The following is a 20,986-nucleotide window of genomic DNA, read 5'->3' on the forward strand; positions in this document are numbered from 1 at the left end:
TTTACTAGTTTGCCAGTACATGTATATCAGTAAGCTGTATCCATTATCATTTCATTATTGTTGTTATAGTTAAATATTTGTTGACAAATAAACATTTAATAATGATCTAAAACAATCTAAGAATTATTAAATTCCTACTTATTGATCACCAAAATTAACTAATTTTTTGTTATCAACTTTCATTGTCAATCTGTATTTTTCCAATAACAAAACAGTCTTATCTCTTGCCAATTGTGGTTTCAGTCCTCTTTTTATCTCCTTTATAAGGTTTTTATAGACTTCTCCCTGCACTTTGTTGCTTGAAGGATCTCTCAGGTAATCTCGTTGCCCTCCAGCTGTTATTAAAATTAGCTTACCTTTGGTTGTGAAACGTGCTTCTGAAAAAAATTCTCTTCTTAAATCCATCATCATTACCTTTTTTTTTCTTTATCTTGGAATCTGGGGTGGAGCTCCAGTTCGTTGAATTCCCTTTTCCATATTCCCTTCTTTCCACTTTCACCCATATTTGCTCCATTAATACATTCATCTATTGTCTTGTCTTTATCTTCTACGTCTTCATTCTCCCCTTTAATTTTTGGGGCTCCAACCCCTTCATCTTTTGCTGTGAGGAACACTAGTCTTTCCACCTTCTTCACAATTCTTCCATATCCTTCCAATAGTTTTTTGAATTCCAGCCAAGATATTTTGGAAAGTTTATTTGAGCAGTCTTTCCCAAAATAGAAAAAATACCTCACCAGATGGACTCACTTTCACTTTTCACTTTCTTCCTTCTGGAGCCATCCCGACTTCATCAGCTTGGGACTGCCTGTTTACCGTCAGCATGAAGATCTTCTCTTGGGTCAATCAGGGACTTTGCAATGTCCCTGAGACCAGCAAGGCTTCGTCTTCCTAATCACTATCTCTGCGGGATGGTTTAGATCCAAATGGACCGTCCAGTGGCAAAAGTATCAACGGTGGTCTCGGAGTGTCGAGACTGCATGTTGTAACATCACGACATTGGCTCCTCCTTCCCTCATCATCATGTCCATTTTTGATGCTCTGCACATGCATGGAAGGTCCTGCGCATGCATGGAGGTGCCATGTGAAAGCAAAGTGAGCACGCACATGCTCCCATTTGTGAACCGATAGCAAAGTTAGGTAGATTTCACTCCTGGCTTTACAGCCCTATCTAAGCAGTTTACAGAGTCAGCATATTGCCCCCAACAATCTGAGTCCTCATTTTACCCACCTCGGAAGGATGAAAGGCTGAATTAACCTTGAACCTGGTGAGATTTGAACTACCAAATTGCAGGCAGCAGAAGTAGCCTGCAGTACTGCCCTCTAACCACTGCGCCACCACAGCTCAACATACAGGTTGATCATCCAAAGCCTCTTTGAGCATATTTACAGGAGCAGCTGCTCTCCATTTGCAAAAGGAATTGCTGATGTCGATGAAATGAAGCAGCAATCTCCACAGGTGACATGTTCAACTTGACTTGGAAAGGGGAACAGCTGCAAAGGTGTCTGTCTGACTGGGTGGTCAAAAACGTTAAGACAGTAGCTGGGGCTGTGTGATCAAAGCTTTGCGTTTGGGTTTTTTTTTAATGTCCACTGAAAAACACATTTTAAAAGAGGTGGACTATGCTTAACACCAGGGTTTCCCAACCTTGGCTGGCTGGCGAATTCTGGGAGTTGAATGCATCTTAAAGTTGGCAAGGTTGGTTTACAAAGTTATAGTGAACATCATCATGCTTTGGGGTTTTTTAAAACTTCCTTTTGCTCGTGGAAAGGCTGTTCAACCTTCTTTGTGAGTGTTTATATAGATTGACAAATAATTTGAAGAATAAATCTGTGGTCTAATCCTCTTTTCACAGCTAGGACTCTTAAGTAGATCTTTCCCTCAGAAATTCCCTTGCAAACGACTTGATGGTTTTTGTTTGTTTGCTTTTAAATTTGTTCTTGTTTCATACAAACAACTCAGAGATTTGGGAGTATTAAAAAAACCCCTCTTTTACTCATGGACAAGGTAAAAGGAATAATACAAAGTTACCCAAGCATCATCTCTGAGCAGTGACTATTTCCCCTGCCAACCAATCAGTATTGTTAAAGGAAATTGTCCAAGCCTTAATAGGATTTAAGTTACCTTTTTATTTACAAACTGCTCAGTGAATGAACAAAATTAAAACAGAGTTTGGCATATGAGCACACAAAAAAACATTATGTAAGATCAAGGCACCAAAAAAAATTTTTTTTTAAAAAAAAACCTGGTCTGGCTTCTTTTTGTTTGACTCTGAGAAAGGAGGGAGGGGAAAGGAACTTTCCAGTTCATTCTGTTAATACCACAAAGAACCTTCTTTCCTTTTATAGAGAATAACTGCCTGTTTTATTTCCAAGTATACATGAGGTCTAACATACCAGGCTGGGAATGCACCCTTAATCACATCCACATGTTGCAGCAGAATGAAAGATCTGCGTACAAACACATACATGTCAGGGACATATGCTTACATAGATCCTTAACATTATCTTAATGTTAAAATTTAGCTCCGACATTTAATATTACAATCACCTGTTCCAATATAAGAGGCAATTAAATCTACATCCAACTGTTGGTATCGTGAAGTTATCATTGGCGTGTTTCCCTACTGGGTGGGCAAATGTTACAGAAAGGAGCATCCAAGAACAAAAAGCAAAATATGTGTTCATTAGTAATTTTAAGCCCATTTCTCCCTTTAGTTAGTAAAACTGAACTTGGAAAAGGAAGAAACAATGTGATAAGGTTGGGGAAGGAAATGTATTTTAGCCTTCTCTTTAATACAAATTATTGGGTGTGTGTCTGCATATTGGTGAGCCAGACCAACATATGATATCTTATAATTTTTATTAAAAAAAATTTTTTTCAAAAATAAAAGACAAATCTAAAATGACAAAATAGAAAAATAAGAAATAAAGAGTAGAGGGAAAAAGTGCATGAAACAAACAACAACAACAACAACAAAGAAACAAATAGAAAAAAGAAAAATAACAGAGAAAACAAGTCAGAAAACTTTCCATTGTAAAATCTTATTATCCGATTTCCTTCTTATTATCCGATTTCCTTCTTTAGTTTTACAAAAATTCCTTTAAGCCCTTGTTTAGTCCTTTTTCAGTTATTAAATCCATAAATTATCACTTCACTTTTCTCTATCTTATAGCAAAGACTGTAAAAGTTTCCAGTCTTTTTTTTAAAGTATTTGTTTTAGTCTTGACCACACAAGTCAGTTTTGCCATTACTTACAATTCCAACAGCTTCTCAGCCCCTTCCTCCATTGTGGATTTTCACCATACCCCTATTGCCATCATGGCGAACCTATGGCACACGTGCCCAAAGTGGCACATGAAGCCATGTCACCCAGCACATGTGGCCTTGCCTATTTGTCTTCTGGGTTTCTGGCATGCATTCACGCCTGATGATCAGCTGTCCTTCGAGTGCGTGGCAGTGCTGAAAACCAGTGTGTACATGCGCCCCAGCCAGCTGATTGTTGGATGCGCATGTGCACCAGAACCCGGAATTTCAACTTCTCCAGATCATGGTCCGGATGAGCGCATGTGCATGACATTCGGCACCAGGTGCTGAAAAGGTTCACCATCACCGCCTATTGTTATGGATATAATAGTCTGACCAGAGTTACCATATATAAAAACAATCTTCTATGATATTTTTTCTAATTGGTTATCCATAAGTCCCAATAAGAAAAGTCCTGACTTCTTTTCAACATTAATCTTTAAGATTTTTTCTATCATTGTTCTATGTGCATTTGCATCCAGAATTTTATAGCTTTTTTACAAGGTAAAATGTTTCTTCACTTACTTTGTATTTCCTACGTTGCTTATACATCTTTGATAGGTTTTCCAGTGTCATATACCAAAAAGTACATTGTTTTATGCAAATTCTCTTAAATTATGCATTCAAGCATTATGAATTTCAACCCATTTACTCATTCTTTCCGATTTGTCCGTTTGTATGTTATATTCATAGTCCACTTTATCATACAATTCTTAACTTGTTCTTCAGTTTCATGAAAGCTTATACATTTAATAAAAGCTTATACAATTCATCATTTGCACTTAACTAATTTTCAGATTCTTGATTAATTCCAATCACTTGTTTGTCTATACTAAAGCTTTCTTTTAATTGTGTATATGAAAACCATTGTAAGCTATATCACTCTACAGTCAATTATTCTTTTGACTTAGGTTTTACCTCTTCTTGTATTAATAGGAATCTTAATAAGCAATTCATTTCTCTCTATCTGCCATTTCTTTTTTATTAGACGCTGCCTAGACGGAGACCATAAAGGTATGATAGCTTATTGCATGTTGCACATACTGTAAATTTGAAAACAATACCTGTATAATAGCTTATGCTTCTGCCTGAAAATAATACAAAAATTAAGTTCTGAATGAAACTAAAGTCTGATTTTGATACATTACTGTAACTGTCCTTGAATTTAAAGCACATGCTGCATAAAATTACTCCTATTATTAGATGTGAAACTGTATTTTTTCCTGTATTATAAACATATGATATAAAAATAATTACTTAGAATTATCTCAGATTACTGGAATGGAAGAAGAAACAGCATTTTTAAAAAGCTTATAAAACAGCAAGCTTAAATGAATTCTTGCACATGTTTTTTAAATATTTTCCTGGTTGCTTAGCTTGAAAAGATACACAGCTGGGAGAAAGGAAAATAGGGTATATCAGGAAACAGTGTTTTGTGATGTAATTTTCTTCAAAAAGCTCTTCCTTTTTTACTTTGTGAAATCCAAAAATGATGATAATGGGGATAACAGTAATAATGACAACAACAATATATAAAGAAGCAATGTGATTTTATCAAGTCTGCTTCTGGTTGCTGACTTTGATAGGTTTATGACACTTGACTCAATTGGGCAATTTGACCTGTCATGTCAATAAATGGTGGCTTAGCCAGGATGCCAAAGTTGACTTAGTTTTTCAATCAGATGCTTTGAAGATGATGTAAGCATGTTTTTTCTACTTTACCAGGAAGAAAATGTGTAACTCCAAAAGGAAAAAGCCAAATATGGCAATAGATTAGCCTGCAGTCATGTCCTAAAATGGGATTTTTGATTGAGATTAATAAAGGCACTTTTCAGACAGGGTAGACCACATTGTTAATGCAAAAATTCCTTAAATGTATCTATTTACTGGACAATTGGGACTAGGAGGGAACCCACTATGCTTTGGAAAGCTAAGAAAACATCCAATTCATGGCATTTTTCCCCCCGCAAAAATGAGCTAAGTCAGGAGGTCAGTATGTGAAGAATTTCAGAGCTCGATGAGTAAATCCACACACAAGATACATTTAATTTACATTTGTCACTTCATCCCAGAACTGCATGATTTTTCTACATATTGATGTGAGGGTCTTTTATCCATTTGTATTGCTAGCATAAAATCCTATAATTTCAAGAGTCTAATGTTACAGCTGCATGGTTTGATGATGATGGTGTAGAGAGAGGGAGAGATTCTCTTTCAATACATTGATAAAAAATAACAGAGTTGAAAGGAACCTTGGAGGTCTTGAAGTCCAACCACTGCTCAGGCAGGAAACTTTATACCCTATATCATTTCAGACCAATGGTTCTCCAATCTCTTCTTTAAAATCTCCAGTACTGGAGTACCCACAACATCTGGAGGCAAGTCATTCCACTGATTAAATGTTCCATTGATTCATTGTTCTGTCAGGAAATTTCTCTTAGTGCTAGGTTGGTCCTCTCCTTGACTATCCCTCAGTTAAGGTCTTCTCCTGGTTCAGTTTATGAAGCTTAGAAACACACACACACGGCAACACTCTTGCTGAGTGCCAAGGAATATAGGACAAAGAGAAATGCTTCCCTTCTCTCACCTTTCCTCTACAAGCAGTTAATTTATACTGCAGGGATGAGGTAGGATAAAATTCTTTTCATTGAATCTTTAGCCTGAACACTACAGCAATGTCCTATTTGTTTATGTAGGCATATGAGCAGTTTGAAAATATTTTAGATTTTTTTTTAATGTCCCAGGAATTAGGAAAAGGAATTAGATTTTCACCTTTTCCTGCTTTCTGCATTTTAATGTATCTGTTCAAGGGAGACTCTGCTTGTTGTTATTTAACAAAAATGAAAATAATCTACCCTTTCCAAGAAAGGTATTTAAAAAATATTGGCAGGTTCTTAGCACTTTTTTGCTGCTCACGTTTGAAGAGAGAGGCAGAGTGGAAATTTGCTTTCTCTAATCCTGTCAAAACCACCCAGACATTAGTTATTGGTTTCTTGTCTTTTGGCAGTAAATGCACTTTCATTGCAGACAGCAGGACACCATGTACTACAAGACCAGTCACAGTAATGAATGTATCATTTTTATTGCCTAAAATCACATTTTAGAAGTTTTAAAAGATATTTTACAATAACACTCTACAGTGGAAAAGCTTCCAAATAGGAATATCACATATGAGAAGTAATCTTCTCAAAATGATATAATTTAGATGGGTAATCTGTGACCTTCTGGCTGTTGCTCCTCCCAGCCACCCCAGCCTACATCACCAAAGGTAGAGATCTTTGGAATAGAAGTTCAATTATTCCTGGAGTGCTCAGGTTGCCAAGTCCTGTATATATAAACAGGACAGGGTAGCGGTGATTCCACAGGTTGTCATCTGGAAGATCCTCTCTTACTTCTGAGGCACATTCTAGATGGTCTTCAGAGTTCCTAGGAAAAAAAGGCATTGATCTTGCAAAATAACAATTCTATCTATAAGACCCATGGTGATGCAATAGAATTAGAATGCAATATTGCAGGCTAAGTCTGCCAACTGCCAGCAATTCGATCCTGACCAGTTAAGGTTGACTCAGCCTTCCATCCTTCCAAGGTCAGTAAAATGAGGACCCAGACAGTTGGGGGCAATATGCTGACTCTGTAAAGGCTGGGCCATTAGAGGAATCCATAGCAAGGTTCTATTCACTGTAGGGATTTCATTTTAATTGCTATACTGGTTTTATCCTATATTAGCTGCCCAGAGACATATAGAAATGGGTGACTCTGAAGGTTTAAATGAGAGAAAAATATAAATGATATACTAGCCTTTAACTAGGCTAAAATGAAGTTGGATAATTAATAGCTTACATGCTACTAATGTCAGCCATTAGCATGCTGTATGAGCCAAAGCTCCAATATAATTTTTTGTTTAGACACACAATCATATGGTGTCCTAGTATAAGAATTATTTTTTTGTTAGCCTAGGTTAGCATTTGTATGAAGCTATCCAATGGGCACAGCAAACAATGCCAAAATCAAATGCACAGTAGTTAAACCAAAAAACAATTATGATTGCAATTCTTTCGGCTAACTGTAGGACAAAGTTTATTCAGTGGAATTTACTTTTGAGTATAAACTATGCAAAACTTTGCACTATTTATATTTGCAAACCAGTATTCAGTACTTGTATCTGCAATGTGCTCTCTGCTGTTGTGTGAATTTTGGATTGTTTTTTTCTGCCTGCTGTGGGTTACATCATAGCGTCCAATATATATTCATATAAAAATGTGAGAAAAAATGATATGAACGCTTATATGCATAGTCGCTTGACATGTAAATGCAAGTTGAATATGCAAGCACAGAGACAAGCACATTCATCCCATGTGGGATTTGGAAAATGTCTTACAAATATGTACTTGTCCATGAATAATAAAGACCGATTTTTATGTCACTGCTTCCCTCTAGTGGAAAATCCTGAAAATGGGACTGTGTTCATAGGCTTCTCCTGAAACGATTGTTAATACCATTAATCCTGCAATAACAGGGACTACGGTTTATGGAAAATCATCAATGGCTCACTTAAAAGCTGTAAAGGAAACTAGTGGGACTTATAACGAAGCATCATTCTGCCTTTTTATCCATTCCAGTTCTCCTCTTCCTGTTTTCTGAAGCTCCACTGAGGCCTCCAGTCTCTTAATTATTTTAGTTTAATGAGATCCCTCAAGCCTATGGATATTCCCTCTTGGTCCCATGCACTGGATCAGCATTCTCAAATTGAGTTTCTTATTAGTTTACATAAAAAGCAGTGAACCCCAAGCATTCATTTATTAATCTCCTTTCCGTCATTGGCCTGAAATCATGAGTAAGCAAGGCAGGGTACTGCAGATTCATTCACTTCTAAATGTGACATAGCAATTCTGCAAATTTATGTATTTATTTGTCTTTTAATGACCCCATAATCCCTTGCATCAGGGTGGAGTTTGAGATACAGTTGAGATAAAGCACGTGATGACAATGTGTCATTGCAAACTTGACACCTCTGCAAGTAGATTCACACTACCTATTTTATCTCTATACATAATGCACATGGAACTGTTCTTTGATAACTAAAAGGGAAGAACTGAATTTCATTGTCTCTCTCTTAACCAAAATCACATGCAAAACAATCCAAATTTTAAAGAAAATGGCCTTAACCCATATATAATAACTAGCTAGTCTGGAGGTTTCTAGAATTATTCCTGTTTCCATCGCCTCATACATCTGCTTAAATCTGTACTCCTATAGATGCAATAGTGATTACTCTACAACACAGTAGATTTAGAGAATATATACATAGTTTATTCTCCAAGGTGCTATTTTTCCAGAAAATAATATTAGACACATATATTTAAAGATACATATTTAGATATATGTTGTTTTAACAAAAGTAGAAATAGGATTTAGGACATTTTATTACCATGCCTTCTTCTTTCTTATCTGGAGGAGTAGGATAACAAAGCTTATCACAGCAGTAAGCAGGAAATCCATATCATCCCACTCTAGATAATTTAGAACATAAAAATAGCTTGTTTTATATGAAGAATTTCACTGTCAGATTATAGTGCAGCCACAACAGTATCTTTGTGGATAGTCCAGGGCATAGACTTTGTTCTCTGTTCCGTAGATATAATAAATATATGACTTTGCAGCATATCGATAATGGACTTCAGTCACAGGAATTAGCTCTATGGTCTGTTGCTGAGAAAATAAAATAAAATATCATTGTCATCAGATATAATGGAGTTCTCACCCTCAGGTCTGCACTCTGCTATCTACTGGAAATTCTATCTCTTGTTTTATTAAAATATATGCATACTTTGGGCATGCACAATTAGCATCTCATGAATATTATTTTAGTTGAGCTTTCTGACACACTAATGTGGACTCTAAAGTTGTGGGCATGCTTTAAACAATGAAATCTACTGTGTGTCACAATAGAACCCAGAAATAAAACAGATATGCTAATGTGTTTTGTGTTTTCTCTCTGTGTGTATTATTTTCCATATACGTAAATAGAAAATATATAGTAAGAAATAAGTGGATTGTGGACTGTGAAATTATTATCATTACATTTAATATACTGGGTATAATTGGGGGAGGGACTGTATCTTGTATCCATACAATAAATGTATCAGAGTCTTTCTATTAAGGGATTTGGCAAAATATACCTATGTCTACTAAATGTGCCATTTGCAGGCTAAAAAGAAATCCAAATCTGGATTTGTGGACTCTGATTTCTAAATCCATCATATAAAAGACTCAACAAAATTTATGAAATGCATACTATATGTTTTAGTTTCCTGGGTTATTGACGCACAGGTCAAAACTAGAAATATTTAATAACTGTCCCTATAAACCGAGAATATTATTGAATGTGTTCCATATAAAAGTTTGACACCCCTTCCACACAATTTAAAATACCACATAAAAGTATTGATTGTGTGACTGACATAGACAATTGGTTGAGCCCCTCAGCAAATAAACAGCTATCCTGCCCCACAAAACATTGCTTTATTGGGCTGGATGCTATATATGATGGCGAAATATTATCTACATTACATATTTAATCTGTACTAATACAAAATATATTTTTATAAGTTCAGCATGAGGATTTCCATTTTTCTACCATATGGTGCGATCCTTGTGCATGAAACAAACATGCCTTACAGGAGGCAGATATTTGGCAATGTACTCGTGTCTTTACTACATCATTGTCTTATTCACAGGGATAAAAGACGCAAGAAGGATAGATGTAAATAAATAGTTGAACAATTTACTGCCATTGTTTAAGTACCTAAACCATTATGACTGCCTGATTCTCCTAGTGCCAATCTTAAATGCCAGAAGTTCTGGAAGAGGGGAAAATGTAGCTCTCTTTCAAGCTGCTGACATCTTTATCATTCCACAATTTAGACAAATTCAACCATAGGTTCCACACAGCTTAAACCTACCACATAGGTATTTACATCACAGTATCTCAGAACCTATGAGAGATTTATTTATTTTATTTACACATTGATTAAATTTTTATCCTGCCCATCTACCCTACAAGGTGATCCTGGATGAATTACAAGTTATAAAATAAGTAAACAATATAAACATTAAAACTGCACAATTAAAGTATGATTAAAAACAGTACTAAAATTGAAAATTAGAGATGGACGAGACTGGATGAGGTCTTCTTACTCCATCAGCCACTTCCAGTGGTGAATGGCCCTAGGCCAGCCAGCAAGCCAGATTTTAACACCCTTCCTTTAACCCTTCTTTTAACAGGCCAAAAGAGAGGGGACAATTCTCACATCTGGCAGTAGGATGTTTCACAGGAATGGGGCCACTGCAGAAAAGAGTCTTCTTCTCCTTGACCTCCATCTGCTTCAATTCCTTAGCATATGGGTATACAACAGACTCCTTTCACTTTCGTGAGTGGGCTGAATGTGTCCCATTAGGGAAAGACAGGCTCCTCAGATACCCTAATCCCATGCCATGTAGGGCTTTATAGTTAACAATGAACATCTTGAATTGTACCCAGAAGCAAAATGTAACCAATGCAACTCGCACAATAGCAGTGCGAGTGTGAAGTCTTAGAACTTCCCAGAACTGTCCATTCTAGCTACAGCTTCCAAATACTCTACAGGTATCGCACTCCTCATGTAGAGATCAATGCCATCCCTTTTCTCTAGTCAGAGGTTTGTACAAGACAGATTTCAGATAGGATGACATCACTGTCCTTACCCAAGCGAGTCTCAGTTATATATGGGACATGGATGGATGAACTCTTATTATACATAGATCTAAAGTTGACCTGCAACATTTTGAAGCAAGGAATTCTGACAATCTGGCAACCTACTTCCCAGAAAGGAGTTATCTGCTCAGAAGTGGAGATAAGTGGATTTCCGTTCACATGGAACAATTTATCTATTAGTCCCCAGTTCACTTTCTTTGCTGAGTACTACTAGGATAGAGTTGCTATGCTACCTTGTTTCCATACTGCATTAATGTATCTCCCCTCCAATGACCACAATGCTGGTGACTTGTAATGCTAGGATGTTCAGGTTCCTCTCTCCAACCAGGACTGCCTTATAGGAACAGAAACAAGAAGCCAGGAACACAACAAGTGTTGGACACAACAAGTCTTGGCTCCCCCAAGTAGTTTTAATATTGTGTCCTGCTCATTTTCTGCTATTTCTCCAGTTCCACCCTCTCTGTCCCATGTCTTCTAGTCCATCTCTGGTGGGGAGAGGACAGTAATATGCCCTTAGTTCCATAACGTATCCATTTTCCCATCGGTCTACAAGCAGCACTAATATCCCTCCAATACTCATTCTAAACTTTCCTATATTAAAAGCAGAACTATTTGCACCTTGATTCCATGTTCGGGGGCCGTGGGGAAGGCAAGTAATGTTTACAAGAGAGAGTGGCAAGGGTTGAGAGAGATGGGGAAATCAAAAGTATATATTCCCTTTGGTTCAATTTTCTGCTTAGAAAACACTTTATTTGGGGTGTTTTTTTCATCTTTATATACATCCCAACAGACAGAGAAAATACATTTCTTAAGAGGAAGAGTACTTCTCACTTGAAAAGGCTGGTGTCAGAGACACTTTTAAAACTGCTTGCTTTTATTTATCCTCTCCTTGACGTGAGCAAACCCTTTCCATTAAGTGAAAAACAAGCTGAGTGAAAGCAAAGTGAAGGAATAAAAATGATTTAGTATGCCATAATTCCAGAGATATTCTGCTAGTACCATAAGTGCTAGCTGGTGTCATCCATAGTCGATTCCATCTGCCTGAGTCCTTTAAACTTTAAGCTAAAAGCAACTTTAAAGAAAACACAGAAAACATTTCTAAGCTATGGGAGTCCTTTGAAGCAGGGATCTTCAAACTTGGCAACTTTAAGACTTGTGGACTTCAATTCCCAGTTTTCCTCACACTGGCTGGGGAATTCTGGGAGTTGAAGTCTACAAGTCTTACAAATTTGGAGATTTGGAGAGCCGTGCTTTAAGGATAAACCAGATCCTTTGACTGTGTATCCTGAAGTAAGATTACAGAGTTTTACAGAGGTTTTTTCCCAAATAAGGGTGACAAGAGTAGAGTTTTTGGAATTCATATTTTTCCTCAACTACATCTTATTTGCATTGGCATCAACGGAAGTGTTCAAACAAGGCAACATGATAATGGCAATAGTACAATGGAAGTCCTACCTCATATGATAACCATAAATACCTTTGTGTAATTCATCCAATCATTGACTGTAATCTGAATTATACAACATAATGTGTCAACTCCTCATTTTCAGTTTCAGAGCACAAAGATTTTTCAAAACTATATAATGAATTCATAGCCTAATCCATTTCTTAAAAACAGGAGAGTGACTTTCTTTCCAGTCACATAGGATTATCCTCTTTGCTTTTCCTCAAAGTCTCTCTAATCTTTAGTACCTCCATCAATCCTCCTCTTAAAAAGGGACAATAAATAGAAAAGGTTCCCTACTTATCACATCCTTTAACCATTATATTCACATGGAGGCCTTGATAGGTTTCTAAACATTTAACAATAATTGATTATTGCAGCAAATATCTTGATGCTCACTCATGTCTCCTCCTGAGTAAGTATGAAGACTGGCCTATGTGAAAGACAGAATCAAGAAAATGGAACTGCATAAATTGTGGTTAGGGATTAGAAGAGCAATGTCTATATATACTAGGCCTTGTTTGAACTAGTAAATGATTTCTATTTGTGTTTTAATATGTAACGATCTTCTTTTCAAATCTAAACTGCAACAACACAAATAAAAATAAAATCATCTTCAGCTCCAGATTTATTTCTGGTAATGTTATTGACACATCCATGCAATTTTTTTTAAAGAAATGGTTCAAAAATGGTTTGCCTCTATAATACCTTCTAAGCAAGTTCATGATCAGCAAGGGGGAAAAAAGGTAAGTTAGAGAAATTGTTCTTGGTTGTGGAGTGTTTAAATTGCAGTATTGCAGGCAAACTCTGCCCAGAGTTTGAGATGGGATCCAAAGTTGACTCAAGCTTCCATCCTTCCAAGGTGGATAAAATGAACAGCCAGACTGTTGGGATCAATATGCAAATAATGCTCACATTGTAAACTGCCCATAGAGTGCTATAAAGCACTATGGGGTAGTATAAAAGCCCAAATGCTATTGCTAATTGAAAAGTATGGGATTAAGAAAATATATCCATTAGTTATATTTTCCATAACTTTCTATCCTTGCAACCCATCCTCACTTCCACCATGTCCATATGCTGTTCCCTTTTTTTATAGTATCCTTTTTGAGGATCTCTTCCCTACTATGACAACCCTTGTCTCCCTTTTCCTCTTACTATTCACTCTTCCTTCATATATTTGTCTTGCAATTTGATTTTCATTCATTTTCTCTCTATGGCCAAACACCTCAACATCATTCTTTCCTAGCTGCCACTATCTTGCATATTCAATGGTCGTGCATATATATAGTATATCACAGAAGTTGAGTACACCCCCTCACATTTTGTAAATGATTAAGTATAACTTTTCATGTGACAACACTGAAGAACTGACACTTGGCTACAATGTAAAGTAGTGAGTATACAACTTGTATAACAGTATGAATGTGCTGTTCCCTCAAAATAACACAGCACACAGCCATTAAACTGCTGGCAACAAAAGTGAGTACACCCCTAAGTGATAATGTTCAAATGGGGCTCAAAGTGTCAATATTTTGTGTGGCCACTATTATTTTCTAGCACTGCCTTAACCCTCTTGGGCATAGAGTTCCCCGAATTTCTATAAAGTGATATACCAGTGTATTCAACTCCACATAAATGTTTGTTGCAATGTAAGCATAAGAAGGGTGGTTTTTTAAAAAATAACTTGTGGTGGACATGTGATAAGGCAAAGAAATATTGGGAAAAAATTCATGGTTTAAATCAGAAGATTTAAAAAATGGACTTATAATGGAAAGCAGAAAGTTTTCTTCTAGGACTATTAGTTAAAAAAATGGAAGGAAAAATGGAACTTCATGCTATACATATTGATAGCTGTAAGAATTCTATATGCCCAGATATGAAAAGAAATGATAATTCCCATAATGGAGGAATGGATTGAAAAGATGGCAGAGATGGCGAAGCTGGGTCCATTAATTGGGGACAAGAATGTAAATAGTTTTGGGGTTACAGGTTGTCCTCAATTTACAGTTACAATTAATCCCCAAATTTCCATTGCTAACAAGAGAGTTGTTAAGAGTTTTGCCCCATTTTACACCAATCTTGCCTTCATTGTAAAGTGAATCACTGCCATCGTTAAGTTAATAACATGATTGTTAAGTAAATCTGATTTCCCCATTGACTTTGCTTGTCAGAAGGTCATAAAAGCTGTTCACATGACCCCAGGACACTGCAACCATCACAAATATGAATCAGTTGCCAAACATGTGAATTGCAATCCCATGACCATGGAGATGCTGCAGAGGTCGTAACTGTGAAAAATGATCAAAAGGTTTTTTTTAACTTCAGAAAGTCACTAAATGAATGGTTGTAAGTCAAGGACTACCTGTATTTCAAAGATGCTTCTGGGCCTCTGCATGAAAGATGGGGGGGGGGGAGAGAAACTTTGGGTTTGGGTTTTGCCAATTAAATGGATGTCTGCAATAAAAATGACTAATACAGTAGACCTTCTGGTCACAACCATAATTCATTCCATAACTTTGGTCGCCAACCGATTTGGTCGTGACATGAACCTAATTTTAGAAATGTGGTGCTTACAAAAAAAAATGGTGTGGAAGGGGAAATCGACCACGAAAACAAAATGTGAATTTTTTGGTTGGAACCCGATTTGATAATGGTGAGAAGTGTTTGTGACAGGGGTGGGTTTCAACCAGTTCGTGGCGGTCCCCGCGAACCGGTTGTTCAGCGAACCCGGAAGTACGTAACTTCTGGTAACGGTGAAGGGCCCACCCGCCCGCCCACGCTCCCTTTGAAGGCTTCTGCGCTTCCACTCAGGCGCATGGCACATACAGCGCCTGCGCAATTCTTCACGAGCAGCTAGATGGCACATACAGCACCTGCGCGATTCTCTGCGAGCAGCTGGATGGCACATACAGTGCCTGCGCGAGTCTCCGCAAGCAGCTGGAGCATCGCGCAGGCGCTAAGACGCATGCGTGAACTGCGCGCGTGCACGAGAACGAACCGGTTGGAACGGGATTAGCAACCCACCCCTGGTTTGTGAACAGAGGTTCTACTGTAGTAACTATTTGGTATAACTAAAAAGTTGACACCATAACTTTACTACGTATCTTAATGCACCAAAAAAAGTTGGAAGTTACTGCTTTTTGCTTCTTTTTTAAAATTTCTTACTCTGTTTCCCTTCAGTTTATCTCCACAATCCTCTTTCCTTCCCCCTTTTCCATTGTTTTTATTTCTATTTCTATTTTATGTTAAGAAAACAAACTTTTAATAAAATATATTTTAAAAAGAGATAATACAATAGAGAAATTAAAAACAGCAGGCAGGGTAATTAGGATAATGGAGAGCTCACAAGGGGACACAGTACCAATCACACTCATTCACTCCAACTATCTCTGTTGTTGTGGGTATAAAATGAAGAGGCCGGTGTGCACACTACATTAGCCTCAGAGGAAGAGATATAAAGGCAATAGTAACATAATAATTACAAAAAAATATGCAAATCCTACCACAAAATAAAATGCAACTATGTACCCTCTCTGTGCCAGAAAAAATAAATTTCTTGAACTGCAATATGTGACTAATTCTTTAGCAGATTAGATTTCTAAAATAACTCAATCTAATTTAATATATATTCACCACATTTCCCATTTTATTCCAAATTAATTCTGAATCTTCTGGTAGGTTGATGAGTCATCGCTTCATGTTGCAGAAGATACAGTATTCGTGTTCAGATTCCTGGATTCCTCTTGTCCACATTTCTGAGTTCTCAATGTACATCTTAGTTAATGTACATCAAAATATTGAGCAACTATGATATAACTGATTATATACTAACATAGTAGGGACACTGTGGCTCAGTGGCTAAGATGTTGAGCTTGTCGATCAGAAGGTCAGCAATTTGGCGGTTTGAATCCCTAACGCTGAATAATGGAGTGAGCTCCCATTACTTGTCCCATCTTCTGCCAACCTAGCAGTTCGAAAGCATGTAAAAATGCAAGTAGAAAGAATAGGGACCACCTCTGGTGGGAAGGTAACAGTGTTCCATGGCCTTTGGCATTTAGTCATGCCGGCCACGTGACCACAGAGATGTTTTGGGCAGCGCTGGCTCTTCAGCTTTGAAATGGAGATGAGCACCACCCCACTAGAGTCGGGAATAACTAGCACATATGTGTGAGGGAACCTTTACCCTTTAGCTTTACACTAACATAATATGGATGATGATCACATTCAGTTGTGTGATAGAGAGACATTTTAAAACAGAAAGTGTATATTTTTAAACAACTATTCAATTAAAATGTTTGGCAAGAAGGTTTTTTTTTTAGAGCAACACTGAGGGTGAATCCCTTATGAGGGAGAAAGTGCTCTCCGATCATGTAGTCACTCTGCCACCTGGTGCATAAATGAAACATTGCAACATGTACAAGTCTCTTGATCTGGTTTCTCCTGCTAAATTTCCATCTGATTTTGTATCAATCTAATCTAATGTATCAATCTATGATGAAAACATGGCCTATTCCAAAGGATTTATGGAAGATTAATGCACATATTCCAACATTATCTTTATTTCTAAGGATCACTCTGTCCTTCAAAACTGCTATGCCTCCTTACTGTAACTTTTGCAAAGTCTGAAGATGCCTTTTCATGAGAAAAGATTTGATGTGTTGCATAAATAATCCAATTGTGGCTTATTCAGGAAGTCATTGTTAAAATCACCTGTTTCAGTGGGATATGTGCCAAAATTCAGCAAGTTTCCAGCCTCAATCATTGTGTGAGTGGTTTTAAGTGAGTAATGTTTAAGTATCTTCCATTTTAGCTATTACTGCATTTGATGGTTGCAATAATGATTTCAAAGTATATTTCATTTGAGCCATTCTTGCAACTGATTAATGTTTATTGGTATTATTTTTACTATGCTTTTGACACATATAAACCACCCAGATTTCCTCCAGATTAAAATGGGAAAAATATTTATAATCTCCCACAGAAACCAGTCTGGGGAAATATTTCTCTTGGAAAAGTATGCAGATAAAAAAAAGGTTATGTTCCCCATCTGCCAACACCACTTCTTAAATTAGCTACTTATAAGTAAAACAAGCAAACATTAAGATCTCCCAATTTGCATGGTCACCGGCCCCTGCAATAACCAATTATTAGGAATTGTGCATTTCTTCCTTGCAAACACACAGCAGATACAGTGAAATACCATGTTTTCCTAAAATATGAACTACCCAAAATAAGTCCTAGCTTGATTTTTACATGTAATACCAATATAAGCCCTACCACCCCCAATAAGCCCTAATTAAGACACCTCCACTCCAGGGTGCACGGGTAAAAATTAAGCTAGGGTGGCGATGGGGGTGGAGCTGCCCTATTACTTACCTTTGGACAGTTGCAGCCAGGCCTCTCACACACACCGACACCTGACTTGCTGCCCCACTTCTTCTGCAGCCAGCAGGCTTTCCTGAAGGCCTCTGCAGCTGATAAGAGAACTTCAGATTGGTCCGGAGCTCGTTATCGGCTGCAGAGGCCTCCAGGAAAGCCTTGCTGATTGCATAAAAATAAGTTCCTGATGATCTCTGACAGCAAATGCACACAGTGAGGTGAGCCAGTGGATGACGTCCCCGCCAAAATAAGACCTGGTGCCTTTTTTGGAGGCAAAAAATTTGACAGCGTTTTATTTTGGGGGAAACACAGGTATCATTAACAGTTATTTTTCCCTGCTTGTTGTTTCTAACATAGTGTTGTGGTTTCCAAATTTCTCATATGTACTGAGTTTAAAGTTTGGATAGGATTCATGATTTGAAAATCCTGTTTTGATATACCTGCCGTAGGATGCGAGATGTGCTGGTGAGTGGGCCATGATGTTCTGCGATAGCTCTTTGTGAAGCCAGTGAGATCTCAGCATTAGGGAAATCAACAAGAGGATATACCTGAAACATTAAAAAAAAACCTTCAAAACTATACATTCTATTCCTCTGAGTTGCCGCTGGTTTGTTTTTTTTAAAGTTTCCCTTCCTTCCTTTCTGATCATGCCCACCCATCCATTGTTTTTATTAGGACACCAGGCATATGAGTTGAAGTAATGTCATTACTTCGGGCATTGTGTGCAACACATTGTTTCTCCTCCCAAGTTCACCTGTCCCTGTTACCAGGAAGGTTTGTTCAATCTCTAAAGCTATAAGAAGCAGAATATTAAGAGCTGCAGAGCTTAAGTGAGTCTCTCTACTCCAATTGCTTAAAAGGATAACTATTCCAAGTTACATAATATGCATATGATGAATATGAAACTGCAGGACATGATGTATTTACTTTGTAATTCTGGAACTGTTAACCGTAATAAGAAAAATTCTGAGTCATCATCTGTTCCTCTTGAGACACCAATGTAAAAATTATAAAGGCATTGTGTTACTGGTCCTTATGTCTTTATATATAATATCATCAAAATGTGTTTGAATATTAGTAGTTCGGGTTGGTAGCTAGGCTATTGGTTTGAGCTCTGAGCTTGGCAAGTTGGTTGCAAACGTTTTGTCACCATTTTAGGAGACATCGCCAGTGCATTTTGAATTCACTGATGATGTCTCTTGGAATGGTGGTGAAACATTTGCAACCAACAAGCCAAGCTTGGAGCTCAAACCAACAGCCTAAATATAATATCATCTTTACAATTTTTTTTTAAGATTTAGCTTTATTGATTAACAGAACAGGCATATCAATTTAACAAAATAAAAAAAATATATGGTGCAGATGTTTATGAGATGCCAAGCTATGAGAGTGGCATGACTACCAGATGCAAACCAAGATCAAATATATTAAATACTAATCAAAGACTTATAAAGATAGTTGAATCTTGTAACAAAAGCAGGAGCAAATAGCTGAAGTAGGTCATATTCTCTGACGTGTTCCCTTTCCAGTGGATTGGATTATAGCTCCAGAAACTAGAGGTTTGGAAACACCATTCTAGTAATTAATTAGCCAATATATGAACACAGTTTAAGTATATAGTCAAAATCACAATGAAAGCCCAACTGCGTTTAATATAACAATGCTAGATAAAGTTACATGGGGTAATACATGAATTACAGTGACGTGCAGTGAGGTTTATGGCTGGTGAGGCAAGCGGGCAAAAGCCGCCCTATGTCGGACACAGCGGCAGGGCATTCGGACGCCCTGGCACTGAGCACCCCGCCGCAGTGTCCGCCATAGGGGCAGGATGCCTCTATGCTGGACACCGTGGCGGGGCGTTTGGACGCCCCGGCGCTGTGTCCACCTTAGGGGCAGGACACCTTAGGGGCGGGACACCTCTATGCTGAACGCAGAGCAGCTGAGGTCAGGCTGGGTTAGCTGCTGCCATCTTCAATGGATGACTCTGCTTAACTGTTTAAAAAGCCTCTTAAAAAGTGCCCTCTACAGGAGGAGGCAAGAGAACCACATGCCTCACCTACATAAGGAATTTTTCGGCTTTTAACCCTTGCTTAACTCTGCTCGAGTGATCATAAAAATAGACTAAATGAGGCACATGGTTCTCCTGCCTCCTCCTGTAGAGGGCACTTTTTAGAGGCTTTTTTAAACAGTTAAGCACTAAGTAGAGTCATCCACTTTTCTTTTCATGATGACAGTGATGAGGCCCTGCCTCCCCTGCCTCCCCTGACTGCACGTCCCTGATGAATTATAACATTAAATCATATTGTTGTTTCTAGTTGCCTTTTTTACTGGTACTAGTGATGATGATGATGATGATGATGATGATGGAGAAGGAGGAGGAGGAGGAGGAGGAGGAGGAGGAGGAGGAGGAGGAGACAATAACGATCTGGAGGTATCATTTGCAGACACCAGGAACTGTGCCTTAAGGAAGTATTATTGTACTTACCAGAGTATTTTCATCTTTAAGTACATTTTCCCCCATAGCTTTACTGAGCAGATCTCTTGGAAAGCTTAGTTGGTGTTCAGAAATGAATTCATATACATTGTTTTTCCTGAAAGATAAAAAAAAAGTTTAGAGAAGGATGAGGGGGGGGGGTAGAGGGAGAAGGGTTTAATATGAGGTTTCCCAAACTGTGAGGTGTATTAGGAGAGGATGAAGAACTTTGTAGTTAGATTGTCACAATAAATCCACCTTTCCCAAATTTTAATTGCATTGTTTTCATTGTTCATTTGTGTTTGTGTTGGATTTTTAGGAAAGGTGTATCTTAAGAAGACAGTAAAGTGTGATGGTGAAAGTTTTGGATTCCCTGATGCAAAATCATACATATATACATACATACATACAGGTAAGGCACAACACCGCAGTTGGTTTAAAAAGATAGATGTATTCATACCGGGCGTCAAACCTGCGGCCTGCAGGCTGGGATGCGTCACACGCTCACCACACCCACCTCAGTTTTAGTGAAGGGGAAAAAAGTCACAATTCGTCATGTGACAACAACATGACGCCACGAGTTTGACACCCCTGTATTAACAGTTTGCTCTGTGCTGAATAGATAACTGG

The 20,986-nt window shown here is 37.7% G+C and overlaps 1 protein-coding gene across 2 annotated transcripts in view; it reads right to left on the reverse strand.

Annotated features, from left to right (window-relative positions):
- Positions 1–8,592: 8,592 nt before the first annotated feature.
- Positions 8,593–20,986, reverse strand: part of SSUH2 (ssu-2 homolog) — a 49,273-nt gene continuing 36,879 nt past the window's right edge. For both annotated transcript variants that reach the window (XM_087707810.1, XM_087707811.1), the window contains 3 exons: positions 20,369–20,474; positions 18,324–18,431; positions 8,593–9,013 (listed from right to left, as the gene is read on the reverse strand). In XM_087707810.1, the coding sequence (XP_087563936.1) occupies positions 8,867–9,013; positions 18,324–18,431; positions 20,369–20,474 (361 nt within the window). In that variant the 3' untranslated portion in view covers positions 8,593–8,866. The remainder of the gene's footprint in view (positions 9,014–18,323; positions 18,432–20,368; positions 20,475–20,986) is intronic.

This window comes from Thamnophis sirtalis, unplaced genomic scaffold, assembly GCF_051295495.1.
Source record: "Thamnophis sirtalis isolate CommonGarterSnake01/CBP01778 unplaced genomic scaffold, rThaSir2_p1.2 scaffold_3, whole genome shotgun sequence".
Taxonomy (NCBI): Eukaryota; Metazoa; Chordata; class Lepidosauria; order Squamata; family Natricidae; genus Thamnophis; species Thamnophis sirtalis.